Source organism: Stylophora pistillata, chromosome 5 (genome assembly GCF_964205215.1).
Source record: "Stylophora pistillata chromosome 5, jaStyPist1.2, whole genome shotgun sequence".
NCBI lineage: Eukaryota > Metazoa > Cnidaria > Anthozoa > Scleractinia > Pocilloporidae > Stylophora > Stylophora pistillata.
The window spans coordinates 16750204-16765936 of record NC_142523.1 but is presented as its reverse complement, the minus strand read 5'-3'; the positions used below and the strand labels follow the sequence as shown (position 1 = coordinate 16765936).

The 15733-nt window shown below is 40.1% G+C and overlaps 2 protein-coding genes across 7 annotated transcripts; one reads left to right on the top strand and one right to left on the bottom strand.

Annotated features, from left to right (window-relative positions):
• Positions 1-2959: 2959 nt before the first annotated feature.
• LOC111325076 (uncharacterized) lies at positions 2960-14085 on the bottom strand. 6 transcript variants are annotated; one of them, XM_022928799.2, is made up of 6 exons: positions 13983-14085; positions 12494-12680; positions 9301-9420; positions 8076-8434; positions 5677-5874; positions 2960-3765 (listed from the first exon to the last, which is right to left on the bottom strand). In XM_022928799.2, exons 2-6 carry the CDS (start codon positions 12630-12632, stop codon positions 3427-3429), a joined length of 1155 nt encoding a protein of 384 aa, XP_022784534.2. In that variant the 5' UTR covers positions 12633-12680; positions 13983-14085; the 3' UTR covers positions 2960-3426. The 6 variants fall into 6 exon arrangements, with proteins under 6 accessions (XP_022784534.2, XP_022784536.2, XP_022784535.2 ...); XM_022928801.2 differs by having other exon boundaries at positions 12494-12641; positions 13983-14055; XM_022928800.2 differs by having other exon boundaries at positions 12494-12644; positions 13983-14045.
• On the top strand, positions 9862-12317 carry LOC148730565 (uncharacterized). Its single transcript, XM_088761260.1, has one exon. It carries the CDS (start codon positions 10167-10169, stop codon positions 12174-12176), a length of 2010 nt encoding a protein of 669 aa, XP_088617386.1. The 5' UTR covers positions 9862-10166; the 3' UTR covers positions 12177-12317.
• Positions 14086-15733: the final 1648 nt, after the last annotated feature.

Sequence of the window (15733 nt, the reverse complement as noted above, 5' to 3'; positions counted from 1 at the left end):
TGCGGGGCGAAGAACAACGTCGATGCTTGGAATATCAAGAACGCTTCCTGGAAGAGCCTCTCTAGCTATGTTACTTCCTTTGGCCCATTTGAAATAAGAGTCTATTTTGTCTTCAAGTATTTCAGGAGCGTCAATCTGCTAAAAGTAATTTGAAACAGTTTTGCATTGTACGAATTACCAGTTACTCCTTGCGCTGTTAAAAAAAAAAAAACTCAACAGACGCGAAGAAGACTGTTCACGTATTAATTTCTCATCTTTTAGCCGTTATGATGTCGTTTAAGACGCATTGCTATAATAAAGCCACATATTCGGCAACACACAGCGAAGTTGTACAAATGTCTTGCATTCTGTTAGGAGCAAGTGGGAACTCGTGTCAACTAGCAGCAGCATGTCTGAATTTTAACTTCCCAGCTTATTTCAGTAGAAATTAATTGCGAGGTAAGTCTCTCTGTCTCATTTGTCGTTGTGTTGGGGTTTCAATTGGGCTATGGCACTTTCGATTTACGGGTAAAATTTTGGTCTTTTTATGGCTATCAGGAGTTTAAAAGTTCTCTCCTTTGCCATAAAAAGAACATTTTTGTCCCAATGAAGAGTTAAAATTTGTCAACCTAACGACTGAAATAGGTTTGCCGCTTTACGGCTAACAGTTCACAGCCCACTAAGGCCCTTTTGTAAGGTAAAATGTTGCGATCGTTTCTGGATATATTAAATCACTTTCCCTGGTCAGGACAATATGTGGAAATTAATTGTTTTATAAAGCATGAAACTTTGCTTTGAACGTCGGAATTGATTAGAAAAGGATGTGGAAGAATTTTTTATCCTGGATTCTCAGAAAACTTAACTCGCAGCATACACAGCCTCTGGTACGGTAGATCTCTCTTTTCTGTCATATTACCGCCTGCCGATTAGCTCAATGGATAGACCGCTGGACTGTAGTGCGAGAGGTCGAGGGTTCGAGCCCCGGCTGGACCAACACTCAAGGTCTTAAAATAATTGAGAAATATTTGCTACCTTTCTATAACATCAAGAAATGGTTAGATATTCTAGTCTTCTCGGATAGGGACGAAAAGGTTGCGAAAAGATGGAGTTGGAATTTGCGTCTTTCCGACTGATCACGCATGGAATGTCGGAGGAAACGAAATCAGCTGAAAGCGAGCGAAGTAAGAGAAAGGTGAGAAAAATTTACCAGATCAGGCTTGAACGAAGGTTTCATCTCGTTGGGAACGTATAATATTGACTGAGATTGGATCGGAGCCCGACGGCCGATGGCCTGGAATGACGTCACTGGCACCGGTCTCTGGTTCACTCGGTCGTTCGAAACTAAACTCGACTTTGAAAAATCATAAAAAATCGCGGTTTTAACCAAACAAAAAAATTTTTGTGGCATTTTGGTCAGTGCAATAGAGAGATTTAATATAGCCAAAAAACTTTTTTGGGGTTATTGGCACTTTAGATATAAAGCAAGCAAGCGGCAAAATGAGTGCGCATGCTTGTTTCACGGGTGGTAAAGACAGGAAACGGCATCATTTTTTATAAAATAGCGGTATTTCTAAAATTTCCATCTTTTTTTTTTCATTTTGCAGAGATTAACACAAACCAAAACAGATAAGGTTTCTGTTTACAGGAAGGTTTCTGTCGAACCTCCTCCGTCACATATCTCACTGCGCTAACAAGTGTGAATTTAGGGACTGAAGTAGAGTAGCTAACGCGGCTACGAAATTTGGAGCAGCTGCTTTCGCTTTAGCTCTCTGAATAAATTTAAAACAACTGACGATAAACTATAATTGAAAGAATGTTCTGGTGACCCTTCAGACCTCTCCATAAGAACAAACTTGATTAAATTGTCACGTTCCACTTGTTTCGCATCAATAACAGTCCAAAAAAGTTTAAAACCTTGTTCTCTTCGTTCCCCCAACGAAATTCATCTATGCTGGAATAAGAAAACGCTCCTCGAATGCGCCATATCCGCCGAGTAAAACATGCGCTCTCACTTTTCCGATGGGGCAGTAGGTGGCTAAAAAAGAAAAACAAAAAACAGGGCATCATCGCAGGCTGAACAGACATCGGCGAGAAGTATTGCAGGCGGTGTTAGTCTGTTAGACTGGTGTTAGACCAATATCAGACGGGTGTTAGACCAATATTAGACCGGTGTTAGACAAATATTAGACCGGCGTTAGACCAATATTAGACCGGTGTTAGACCCCAGATTTTATTGAAACTTCTGCCCTAACCGTATTTTCTCAGCACACGGAAACTATTTTTATGTAGTTTTTACGAGTCCAAAATTTCAAAATGATGTGGTGAGAATCAAAATAACATGTTAAGGAAGGTAAATTTTATGTAATGATAGAATGGTCTGCATGCAGCGACAAAAAGACGGTTGTTTATGGTGACTACCGAGTCATTTTTGCGCCTACTGTGCTTTTCTTCTAAGAAGGCTGTAGGCTCTTACGTCATGTTGTCGATTATGGTGTCGTGTAAGTCCGTAATCTTCTCCAAGCCCTTCGCGGTTTTCAAAATGGCGGACGGTGAGACACTCGTTACATCTCTATTGACTCGTCCTGGTTCAGTTCCAACACTAGCTATCATTGAACGAATCTGATCGGGTTTTTTCGGATTCATTTTTGGCGTTTTCGAGTTTAGTTAATTTTCTTTCAGGGTTTCACCTCTGCATTTCGACGTTGTTATCGATTGAACTAGAGCTTTACTCTGAATATATTTAGCATATCCTTTAATAAAGAATTTAAATCAAAATGCGAAAAAAATAAATACAAAAAAGAAGGGGCTCGAACCACATAACTACAGACTCGAATCCATAGCACCAGGTGCGCAGAGCATGTGAGGTGACGAAGTTTTGCAATGAATTATTTATTCGTGCGCACATTTGATAAATGTACCTATTCTATCAATTTTCTGCCCTAACCCCAGCCTGTCAATTGACCAATGTACAAACTCAGTGTTCAGTAGGCACATGCAGTCATAGACTGCCTTTTATTTCATAAAGCAACCCGTCAAACTAATCAAGCAAATGGATCGATGCTAAAGTGAGGAGTCACTGCATTGCATAAACTAGTTAGTACGCGCCATCCCCAAAGAAAACCGTTTTGGAACCGTTTTGGTTAAAGAGCGAGCATTAGTATTGTACATTTTTTTAATTCTCCGCCTAGAATTTAACAATTGTTTTGCGTTCTGATTGTTTTTCATTCTCGCCTATCTGGAAAAGTATGCCATCTTGGTCTAAAGTTTCAATTTCAAGATGGCGTTTGAACATAAGTTTACTTCTTAAATGTAAGATGAACCTCGTTGAAGTGTCGCGATTTCTTAAATCCTCTTCATTACTTTTCTTAACTTTCTCAATAAACGAGACATAAATTTAACTAATGAATACTCTTCTGCAGTTTTTTCTTTCATTCATTTTCTTGTCTACTAAACTGTCTTATCAAAAGAATACCCTTGTAGAAAAGAGAATCTTTTCATTTCCCTGTACACCGTATCCTTCTGTTTGGCAGTCCACTTTATATAGTTACGTGTTATTGAAGGAGTTGAGTCCACAGTGTCTGCACAGTCATGTAAATATTTCTCTGTGCAAATAATTTCTAGGAACTTGCAGATCTTTATCAGGACCTCTGCGGGGCGAAGAACAACGTCGATGCTTGGAATATCAAGAACGCTTCCTGGAAGAGCCTCTCTAGCTATGTTACTTCCTTTGGCCCATTTGAAATAAGAGTCTATTTTGTCTTCAAGTATTTCAGGAGCGTCAATCTGCTGAAAGTAATTTGAAACAGTTTTGCATTGTACGAATTACCAGAGTTACTCCTTGCGCTGTTAAAAAAAAAAACTCAACAGACGCGAAGAAGACTGTTCACTTATTAATTTCTCATCTTTTAGCCGTTATGATGTCGTTTAAGACGCATTGCTATAATAAAGCCACATATTCGGCAACACACAGCGAAGTTATACAAATGTCTTGCATTCTGTTAGGAGCAAGTGGGAACTCGTGTCAACTAGCAGCAGCATGTCTGAATTTTAACTTCCCAGCTTATTTCAGTAGAAATTAATTGCGAGGTAAGTCTCTCTGTCTCATTTGTCGTTGTGTTGGGGTTTCAATTGGGCTATGGCACTTTCGATTTACGGGTAAACTTTTGGTCTTTTTATGGCTATCGGGAGTTAAGTTCTCTCCTTTGCCATAAAAAGAACATTTTTGTCCCAATGAAGAGTTAAAATTTGTCAACCTAACGACTGAAATAGGTTTGCCGCTTTACGGCTAACAGTTCACAGCCCACTAAGGCCCTTTTGTAAGGTAAAATGTTGCGATCGTTTCTGGATATATTAAATCACTTTCCTGGTCAGGAAAATATGTGGAAATTAATTGTTTTTTAGAACATAGCTAGCAGAGTCGCGCAATCAAATTCATTATACGTAAGCGTACTCAAAGTCCCGATAGTGCACGCTGATAGCGTCAGCAAATCCGACTTCGCCAGAAATTTTTTTTTCGCGCGAGCGGCCATTGCTAGTGCGGGGAAAAATAATACATTTCGCGACAACAATGGATACAAACAGAAACTCGGCCTGCTAGTCCGAAAACGAAGACAATGTTTCGACCTTTTCCCATGGTTCTTAAATGAGGCAGAAAAAGAGAAAAACAAAGGAAAAGGAGACTCGGCATCAGCGCCGTCACGATTCGCTTCAACTGATATTGTTGTCCGTTTTTCGCGTCGCATTTGATGCACAATTCCACCGGCTATGTTCTAAAACAATTGGTTCATGCTTTCAGCCGTGCACTATCGAGTTATGGAGTACGTGGGAAGTTTGGAGAGCACTCAAGAAGCTAGAGTTGCCCTCGGCTATCGCCTCGGGCAACTCTTACGCTTCTGTCATAATACCGCCTCCCGATTAGCTCAATGGATAGACCGCTGGACTGTAGTGCGAGAGGTCGAGGGTTCGAGCCCCGGCCGGACCAACACTCAAGGTCTTAAAATAATTGAGAAATATTTGCTACCTTTCTATAACATCAAGAAATGGTTAGATATTCTGGTCTTCTCGGATAGGGACGAATAAATGGAGGTCCCGTTTTTTGCAGGGTTGGGGCAGGAGACGTTAATTTCCCACACACGAGATTACTGTATGATGGATGTCCTCCCCTGGGGTGGGATGGGTGGGTTAGGACAGCAGGTCCACATCAGCTATTACAGCTGCCAATTAATCAACCTGCTTAAACAAACAAATGAACTTGAACTTGAACTTGAACATAGCTGGAAACAGTAGATGACCCATTTTGAACCGTAAGGAGTTTGGGAGACTTTGTGCGCATCACGTCAATAAATGGTATTCAGTTCCTGTCTCAGTATCCTTTGTTTTCTTTCAAGCGGAGATTGTCTCTCTGGTTTGGCCTTCTGTTAGTATTATTAATATAGTAACTGGTAACTTTTCTTTTTGAAACTGACAGGCCCACGACTGAAAATGATTACAAACTTAAGCAATCACATCGGAAACAATTTTAGGTTAGAAGTGACGCTTGATTTAAGCTAGTGTCGTTGTGATCGCTCGCTGGTAAATGCTTTCCTTAATTTCGCTGCGATCGCTGAGCCCATCGTTAAACGATGGTCGTAATCATTGGCAAACACTGTACATCACTGAAAGGAAGAAGAACTTGAAGTAAGTTAACTGTCATAATACCTTGTGGTGTTCGCCATCACGTCCTTTGACTGTTTTATGCTGTAGAACCATGGTTGCAATATTGTCAAATGGGTTTCTGACAACATGAATGAACTTGACCTTTGCAGCCGCAGCTTTCTCTAAAAGGTGTACAGCATCAATAGCATCGTCTTTAAGCATTGCTTGAGCTGTAGATGCACCTGCTTTGTCTCCAATCACCTAGGTATGGAAAAGGAAACTTGATAAAGAGCAATTTGTATTTGCTTGAATCTGACGTATCATGTTGCGGATGAAATGCATATAAGTATCAGGAAAAATTACGCATGTAGGCAGAGAGACAAACAACTTGATAAACCCAGCTTCGGCAGACATTAGAAGTGGTCTATCGAGGAATCAATTTAATTAGCTCTGAGGTCCAGTTTAGATGTCGAACAAGACACGAACTATGTTACAATTTTAGTCGACCCTGACTGTAGTGTATTAGGACCCAGACTCCCCCTCAGTGGTGCATGTAACGCCTGACTGTAGTTGTTAAGGACCACGAGTCGCGTAGGCGGAATAAAGCTATCGTTTAAGGTTCAATTCGTTGTAATCCTCCCGGCGTTATTTGCCGACCAGACTGGTCACCACACTAACGTGCTAAGATGGAACATGTCCACCGCTGCATCAAACATCGCACATAATTCGTCGAACCAAATTCCGAGCAGCAAAAACGAATCTTTCCGTCAGCAGGATTTCAAGTGATTCAATCATTAAGTTCGTTTCATGAAAATATGGAGGTTTGTCCTACAGTCGATCTCCACACGTTTTATCCATCCGAAGCAGACGGATGGATAAAACGTGTTGGTCGATCTAAACTCTCTCGGACGAACTAAACTGACCCTATAACTTGGATATATCAACAAAGTTAATGTGGTAAATTGGCCACCGTAACGATTACAAAAGCTGACGTTTCGAGCTTTAGCCCTTCGTCGGAGCGACCCTAACCTTGAACTAAGGCGTTTCCCCAGTATTGCATTGCGCACCTTGTGCTGCGCATAAAAATCCAATTTTTTTGTATTTTACAAAACAGACATTGGTTGGGAACATTTGAGGAAAGTTCTAAAAAAATTTTTCGGTTACAATTTTTGAGGAATCACCTTAACATGGCTTTATTATTCTCTCAGTTTAGTTCGCCCGACATGTGAAGTTGGACATTTGAACTGGGGCTAATTGTTAACGATGTTGATAATAGGGAGCTTAAGATACAGACAATAGGGACCTTAAGAAACCACGACGGCGACGGCAACGAGGACGTGGAAAAACAAGAGATCTAATTGGCAGAACAATAGCTCAGCACGTGCGTTTTGAAACTTTGTACATTTCTTAGCCGTCCTATGCAAAACAACAACGTGAAATCGCCAAAATTTGCGTCGTCTGCGAACCGAAACCGCGACGGCAAATTATTTTGATTTCCATTTGGAACTCAGCGGCTATTTTATACGTCATGCTGAAGTTGGGCTGTGGCGCTGTATGAGACAGTAAGCTCCTGTAGCCATTTTGTAGTGCTAACTAAGAGTAGAAATTCATTTTTTAATCAAAGTCTTCCTTGGCGTCACCGTGTGGTTTCTTAAAGTCCCTGTTTTCGGGGCGACGGCGACGGGGAGACCGATTAACATTGGGGCGAGATTGACTGCGCATGCGGCCCCTCCGTCGCCCTCACGTCGGCGACGTGAGATCAGTAGGGACCTTACGCTAACCGCGGCGGCGACGGCAATGGGAACGTGAAAAAACAAAAGATCTAATCGGAAGAACAATAACCCAGCACATGCGTTTTAAAACTTTGTTCATTTCTTAGCCGCCCTTTGCAAAACAACAACGTGAAATCACCAAAATTTGCGTCGTCTGCGAACCAAAACCGCGACGACAAATTATTTTAATTTCCATTTGGCCCTCAACGCTACTTTCGTGCGTTATGTTGAGTTTGAGGTCTGGCGCCCTATGAGACGGTAAACACATGCAGTCATTTTCGAAATTCTAACTAAAGGTAAAAATTAATTTTTTAATCGACGTCTTCCGGGGCGTTGCCGTTGAAATATTTCCTACAAAACCAAGAACTCTTCATCGCTAACAAGATTAGCGTCATAGTAAAGGACGAGGAGGTGGCGGAATTCTTCAAACGTAACTATGCTACGACAAAAAAGCCTCAATTTATAAAGCGAAACTCGACGAACTTCGAAGAAGTCGCAAAGGCCGGCCGTCATCAGAATCTTAACAACTTCAATTATGGCGCGAAAACGGCAACCTCTGACCCAGTTTACCTGGCTTGTCACGTCGCCGTCGCCCCGAAAACGTCTGTATCTTAAGCTCCCTAATGGCTCCTGGAACGGGGATTAAGACAGAATTTGCGTTACGTTGTGCATATTTTAGATTTTTCTCACCTCAATGTATTGATCAAACCTTCCTTGCCACTGGTTTGGTACAAGATATCCATATCTTGAACTCTTGTTCGTGACATTACCTTCGAAGGCTCTAGACCGCTTTCCTTGGGCAGCTGATCTCTCTGAAGCTTTGAACATAATATCGTAAAACTTGTATATTGAACTTTTGATGAATGAGTCCGATCTACGTTTCCATATGGTGAAAGCCATTTTTTCGTCAGATACAACCATGTGCGGATGAGCATCCAGTAGCGAACCTAGAAGACTGTGACGACTGCGTGGATAGCCAATGAAAAACACGATGGTGTTCACGTGACCATAAGCTTTGTATAAGTCCTGTGTTGAAACTGGTTCTTGATCTGCATGTCGTACATAGATTGGTAAATTACATCAGTAAAAGAGATAAAAATGAAATTGTAAAATCTTGTGAGCCAGCTGAAATTTCCAAACCAAAAACTTTTCTGACTTATTGAAATACTTGTGACATTTTTAATATTTCAAATGTTGCCTTCCCCTGACATTGCAAAAACAATGTTTTTAAGCCTAGACATCGTCTCGATGAAAAGTCTAAATGATCTCTCTCTTTCAATGCGTCCTGAAAACGAGCAAAGACCAAAGAAAAATAAACCAAAGAAAAAAATTGTTTCATACGCAACGACCACGGGACTACGAACCGTTGTAAGACTAACGGTGGTATGAATGAATACACTACAGTTGTTAAACTCTCAACGACAGATGACAGATGACAGGTGACAGGTGACAGATGAAAGATGATAGGTGACTGCAGAGCGCGATAGCAGCAACTTAGCTGGAAATTGTACAGTAGTAGACATAATCAGTATCGTAACCTTATCTCACTTCCCGACTCGTTAAGAGAAAAGTTTTCTCCGACTCGCTACCACTCACGTTTTCGACTTTATGAGCAATACAATCCCTATTCTTCGATGTGCTGGCGTTCGACAAAACGACGCCCAAAGATAGTAGACAAATTTTTGAGTGCGAAATTTGGCCTGTAACGCAGCTGGGGCTCTCTGTTTTTAAAATTCATTTATTTAAGAGTACGTGGATTTCATTTTATACAAATCTCCTGGGCAACATCTATGCAATATCCTCGCAGAATAATTAAACAGCATAAATTTTGCATCTGCTTTAACCATATCAACCAAACCAAGAAGAATTGAACAAAGCGGACAAATTTGGCATAGAAAAATTGATAAATCCCTACCGTCTGATTCCGTCTCTCCGGTAGTTCGTTGTGTTTCCAATTCCTTCCTTTCATCCTTGTCATTTTCCGTTGACGTTTTGAGTGAGGTGATATCTCGATCTCCAAACCATAATAATTTTCCTTTGAATAAATGTGATTACAGGGCGATCAGCAGGGAAAGGAAACAGAAAGGGGATCTGGGGCCGGGTGACAGTGTTAGTGACAGTCAGTGACATTAGGTCTACCACAGAAAAAAATAACCCATCAAGTTAGTTGATAACACGGCCACATTATTATAACAGCATCATAGCAGTTAACATGATGGTGTTAGGCTATCTACCTACCCAGAGAGATGTATATAGACTGAGAAAGTTACACTGTACAGCGACTGCATGTGGTACATTTCTGACATATGCCTGACATTTGAATATGTCAAGTTAATACGGAAACAACTTTCCACAAACGAAATTACGCTGATTAAAAGATATTCGAATAAGTAAAGATTTGGTAAAACATTTGACAATGAAAAACTGCGATAAAATATTATAAAGCAAGTACACTTATTCAGGAGACTTGAAAAGTGTACTAAACGCTTAGTTAAATGTGAAGGATCTGTAGAATTCCTACGACTATGTATTAACTTCGATGTTGTGCCTACTTTTGCTCAAGTCGAACGAAGAAAAGCTCGAAAATGGAGAAAGTCCGCCGACAACTACCAGCGAGAGGTCTTGGTCGAAGAACTACGCTCCAAGCAATCCCATTTGCTTCATTTAAAGGGACTTGTGCACAAGGAACACGAAGCTTTGAGGGAGGAGTGCTCGACGTTACGCTACGTGGCCGCCACGCACGTTCTATCAGCTTCACGTAATGCTTTATACAAAGACTTGATGCGTACCCACTGTGATAAGATCGGTCGTCTTATCTCAAAGAAGTTTGATGTTGATGAACATATTAAGAATATCTCTTCATATCGTTTATCATTCTTCGAGAAGCTTGTCATATGCAGAGGTTTGAAATTTTCCTTGCCACATAAGGTCTCACCAATTGACGTTCAAGCCAGCTTCGAGAAATTGTATTGGAAAATTGATGATAAATTATCAGATCCTAATCTTAAAGAATTAGCTGCGTCCACACTACGATCCATTGCTTTGAATTACATCCAAAGAAAGAGCCCCAATCCACCTAAAGCTCTTGTTAAGGCGCTCAATCTTCTAAAAGAACAAGATGACATTGTTATCACAAGGCCTGACAAGGGTTCTGGTACCGTAGTAATGGATAAAGAGGAATATCTGCGCCTTTTACGTCAAGCATCTATAGCTGATACATCAAAATTTACATCGATTGATCCAAACCGTCCGAAAACTCGAGGCCGTCCACCTAAGCATTTTCACCCTCTTCTGCAGAAAGAAAAAGAGTTGAAAGCAGTTTTACATCAAGTTCTTCCCGAAAAACTGGCTGAATCGTTGTCTCCCAAGGGTTCCCGACTAGCGCACTTGTATGGATTACCAAAAACTCACAAGCCTACCCTGAGTATGCGTCCAATTCTGTCAGCCTCGGGGACGTACAACTATAAGTTAGCTAAATGGTTGGAGGAAAAGCTCAAGCCTCTCTCGATGAATGAATACACCATTGACGACGCTCTTGTTTTCTCTAAAGAAATTCGCGAACATCCTGTCCTTGAAGGTGATATACTGGTTTCATACGACGTGACGTCATTGTTCACAAATGTCCCAGTTCAGGAAACCATCAACATCCTTGTCGAGAAAGCCTTCACCGATAATTGGTTCAATTCAACGTACGATCTCAACTTACAGAAGGATCAGCTCACTCAACTTCTCAGAATGGCTTCCACTGACCAACTTTTCCAATTTGATGGTCAACTTTACGAACAGTGTGAAGGAGTTGCTATGGGGTCCCCCCTTGGTCCTTTGTTGGCGAACGTGTTTATGCGCCATCTGGAAGAAAGACTATCTGACGATGATTTGATTCCTTCTTATTACAAGCGTTATGTCGACGATACGCTTGCAATAATGCCTGGACTCGATATAGCTGTAAGTTTCCTCAATGTACTCAATGGACTCCACCCTAGTATTCATTTCACTATGGAACTTTCCAACAACGATTCAATTCCTTTTATTGGAACGTTGATAACAAAGAACGGCAACAAGCTGGAGACTCAGGTCTATCGTAAACCTACGAACACGGGCCTTTTACTTCACTTTCAAAGTCACACCGATTTGCGCTACAAGAAGTGTCTTATCAAAACAATGGTTCATCGTGCAAAGGAATTGTCCTCTACGCATCAAGCATTCGTCGATGAGTGTAGGCATCTAAAATCTATGTTTCATCGCCTTGGTTACCCTAGTTCTTTGGTGAACTTTATTATCGACAAATGTGATTATTCCTCTACACCAGATACTAAGACAAAATCTGTTGAAACTTTAAGAGTCAGTATTCCTTTCAAAGATCAAATCTCAGTGAACATTGTCAAAAGACAAATGCGCGATCTCAGTTCAAAAATTGGCATTGATGTACAACCAGTCTACACCAGTAAGAAACTTGAGCAGGACCTAAAGCTTAAAGAAATCAAGCCACGCATCTTAAATCAGCATAGTGTTGTTTACTGTTTTAAATGTGATTTGTGTGATTCAAATTACGTCGGATATACGACGCGCCATCTGTTTCAACGCATTGCTGATCATCGATACTCTGCCATTGGTCGCCACCTGAGAGATGCCCATGGGAACATTGACTTACTCAATGAGAGCCAGTTTAGAATGCTTAAAAAATGCGGCACGAAATGGGATTGTCTTGTTTATGAAATGTTGTACATAAGAACAATAAGGCCCAATTTAAACACCCAGAGCGATTCCATTAGTGCTAAACTCTTTGTTTGACTTTTAACGTTTTGTAATTTATTCACCGCTTCATTATATATATGCTCGATTTTATTATTTTAGTTTACTTGATAATGACGTTCTGGAAACGTCGAAACGTCGTGTCATGCTTTATAATATTTTATCGCAGTTTTTCATTGTCAAATGATTAAAAGGTACATGGCAAAATTCAACTTGTACTCAGCCTCTATTTCTATTTTTTTAGACAATAGAGACGATGTACATGTATTGAATTGCTAAATTAAGAACTTAAAAGCACAGAAAGCAGGTAAAATATCTGGCGATAATCATTGGAACAGTGATTCTATCTTCCATACCATTGACGTAGCTCACCAAATGTCCTGATTCATACTTTATGTAAGTGTCTTTTCCGCTCCACACAATAAAAAGTCCTGCTAATGCCAAGCCAATGACTGTACCCAGAAGAACTCCGCGCACGGCTTTGGAACTGGGCATCCTCACTGCCTGCTTCTCCCGGAAATGATTATTATGACAACCAGTTTACTGATGTACTCATACGAAACAAAACAAAAAAGGTCTTTTTTGCCATGATGTATCTTGATGAGATAAAGATATTTTACTTGCTGTCACAAGAAGTTGATGCTTGTGAATTGTTTATTGATACAGAACCTTTTGATAACATTAAAAAACTGGCCAACCATTACCACAAAACAACATCTTAAAATGCGTCGATCAATTCGAAGCTTCAACATCCCCCCGGGCATTTGAACTTTTGGAGACTGTGGCTCCCCGCCTCCCCACGTCCGGGCCAAAATTGCGTTCCAATGCCCCATCCAATATTGAACGATTATTTGTTCATTGATCAACGACGAATGTTTTAGAATTTACTGCACAAAGTCACGTTTTAGTTTTTGGTGCTGCTTTTGGGTATTTGGCTTGTAAGCATCATTATACGATGTGAAAATTGTCTTTCTAAACTATTCGCTCATAAAAGCAGACTCTTTACCTTTCACTAAAACACGTCTATTGCGCTGAAAAGACTTCACATCTCCGCTTCAAATACCCCACCCCACCTTAGCAAGATTCAAATTTCTCACCCACCGGGCATGGACGACGGGCAGATGGCCGTGGGTTGCCTGGGGGATGTTGAAGCTTCAAATTGGTCGGTGCATAATTCCTCGCTTGTACGAAATAATTTTATGTGTCTATATATTTGTAAATTGGGTTTTCCTTTATATCGTTTTTAGGACAAAAGCTGTTTCTGAAATGAAACTTTCCTATTTGTGAGATGAAATAATCGTTCTAGTGAAACCCATACAACCCGAAAAGTTACAAAACATTACCATAAAAGATAACAAGATAAAATTGATAATGAAACACTTATTTCTGAACATCAAGTAAAATGAAGCACTGACGGCGGACTCTGTTAAGTAATTTCTGTTGATTCAAATAATTGTTATTTCTTAGAACTTCTGCAATGGGTCAGGTGAGCGATACGAATTTTCTCCTTTATTTCATAACAGAAATTTCAGTCAGAGTTAAGGAGTTGAAGTCTCTGTAAGAAATTTCTTGAAATGGACGTTTCAGATCACTTACCGAAATAAAAAAGGTGTATTATTTTAAATTTCATTCGTTAAAACTGACTGTAGTGTTTATTTGGAGAGATTCAAGCCAGTTTTCTCCTGTCAACGCATCTAAGGTTTCTTTTTTGTGGGTGAGAGAGAAGTCACGTTACTTATATCTTGTAATCCGAGAAACCCGTTTTGGTATACTCGAATAAAGAGGCTCCAATTGTGCTTTGGAAAGGGAGGGATTAGTGTGAATGAAATTTAAAGAAATGGTTACCTATTAAAACTCTGCTTTTGCCTCCGATGCCTGACTCGTCCTTTATCTCGACACAACTCAACAGTGCAAATTTGTTAGTTGAAAATAGGTAATTGTTTGGCGTTCATGGTATTGAAGACATATTACTAAGGGAACCGCCTAATGTTTATTTATATTTTAGTACGTTAAACCGGGGTTTTCAATTTTCAATGGAATAAAAGTAAGTTTGCCGGTAAATTCACACATTTATTCAATTAACTCAGCTTTTCAGCTCAGTGAAAAAAAAAAAAAAGAAATTGAAAACGACTCACGCTATTCGACGCCAAGTGATGAAAATGGCAATCAACTGTGACGAAATTGTGTTTTGAATCAACCCCTGGCGAGAGAGAGTTGTAAAAATGTAGCTCCATATCTCTTGGTTTATGCTTGTGGTGATTTATTCGGTTTCTTCCTTTGTTACGTGAAGTTCTTGGGAAAAGTACGTAAAAAAATGTTAATGATCTCGGTATGGTTTCAAGGAGCTAAATACATAATCCGAGCAGTTGTGAGATAAAGCTCTAGATCTGAAAGTTAACAGCAACTGGAGAAGTAATTGATTGTATACTCCTGTTGTGAGGTTTTAATGTTTGACTATCTTTTGAATGGAAGAACTCTTTCGTTGTCATGTTGCTACGATGTTTTATAGGAAAATTCATTACTTCACGAGGGAATTCCGCCTTAAATTGCACTTGAAAACCGATATCGCATTCATCACTTCACGATTCGTGCGATATCGGTTTTCAAGTGCAATTTAATGCGGAATTCATTAGTCAAGTTATGGACTTTCCTTAAGTCGCGTAACTGAATAAAAACAACAACAAAAAACCAGCTTTAGTTAGAGTTGTTATGTATACATAGATGTGAAACAATATCATTTAGCCTTATTTTCAAGTCGCAATTCCACGCTAAAGACCTCGCTTCGTTAACCAATCAGAATGGGAGATTTTATTCAATGATGCGATTCGACGCTCTGGGAAAATTCTTAGAATCATGATGGCGTCATTGTTTAACTGCCACTGAGTTTAGTTTGTCATTAGTACTATTACGCTTTGTTATTACGGCCGTTTCCTCTTTACCTTGGATTGGAAAATATCGTCAATGCCAGAAGCATTTACATCTTTAATTGTCTCTTAAGGCCTAAGGGTTGCCACATTCAGCCCAAGGCTCATATTTATTAGCTCGTCATTAGGATTATTCTGTTCACGTAACTAAATTATCGTCTTCAAGAAATTACATATGAGAGGAAATGTGCTGCATAAAAATAGAAAATAAAACCAAAAGACAAAAAAATCTCTGAGGTGAACAAGTCTTGATATCAAATTCATTACGTAAGGACATTTTTTTGAGGTAGGAACTTATTACTATGACGCTTTACACTTGTTTCATGTGAATTTCAATTGTATTGTCAGACGACACAGACGACACCGGCCGGCATTACTGATAACTCAATGAACACAGGCTTTATTCTTCAATCGACCACGAGGTTCTTTGGTCGCTAACAGAACACAACAACGAGCTCAGTCCGGGTAGCCTGGCCGTAGCTTCACTCAGCGAGGGCCTCAGTACAAGTGATGGGACAACAGTGTTCTCAGCACTGTAAGGGTGAACATCGAGCCGACAGGAGTGTTCAATGCGTTAATTAATTTTTTTCATCATTAAGGCGCGTTGATCCTTTAAACTTTGGAAGAGACTTGAAGCCATTCAGCTGTAATAACCGCTTGACACGGCGTTGT

What these genes read in the sequence shown, in the direction of transcription:
- LOC148730565 (XM_088761260.1), top strand. Translation starts at nt 10,167, where the DNA reads ATGCGTACCCACTGTGATAAGATCGGTCGTCTTATCTCAAAGAAGTTT.
- LOC111325076 (XM_022928799.2), bottom strand. Translation starts at nt 12,632, where the DNA reads ATGCCCAGTTCCAAAGCCGTGCGCGGAGTTCTTCTGGGTACAGTCATT. An exon ending in CGGAGAGACGGAATCAGACG is followed by an intron (nt 8,435 to 9,300) that starts GTAGGGATTTAT and finishes TACGACATGCAG; the next exon opens with ATCAAGAACCAGTTTCAACA. An exon ending in GGTTTGATCAATACATTGAG is followed by an intron (nt 5,875 to 8,075) that starts GTGAGAAAAATC and finishes TTCCATACCTAG; the next exon opens with GTGATTGGAGACAAAGCAGG.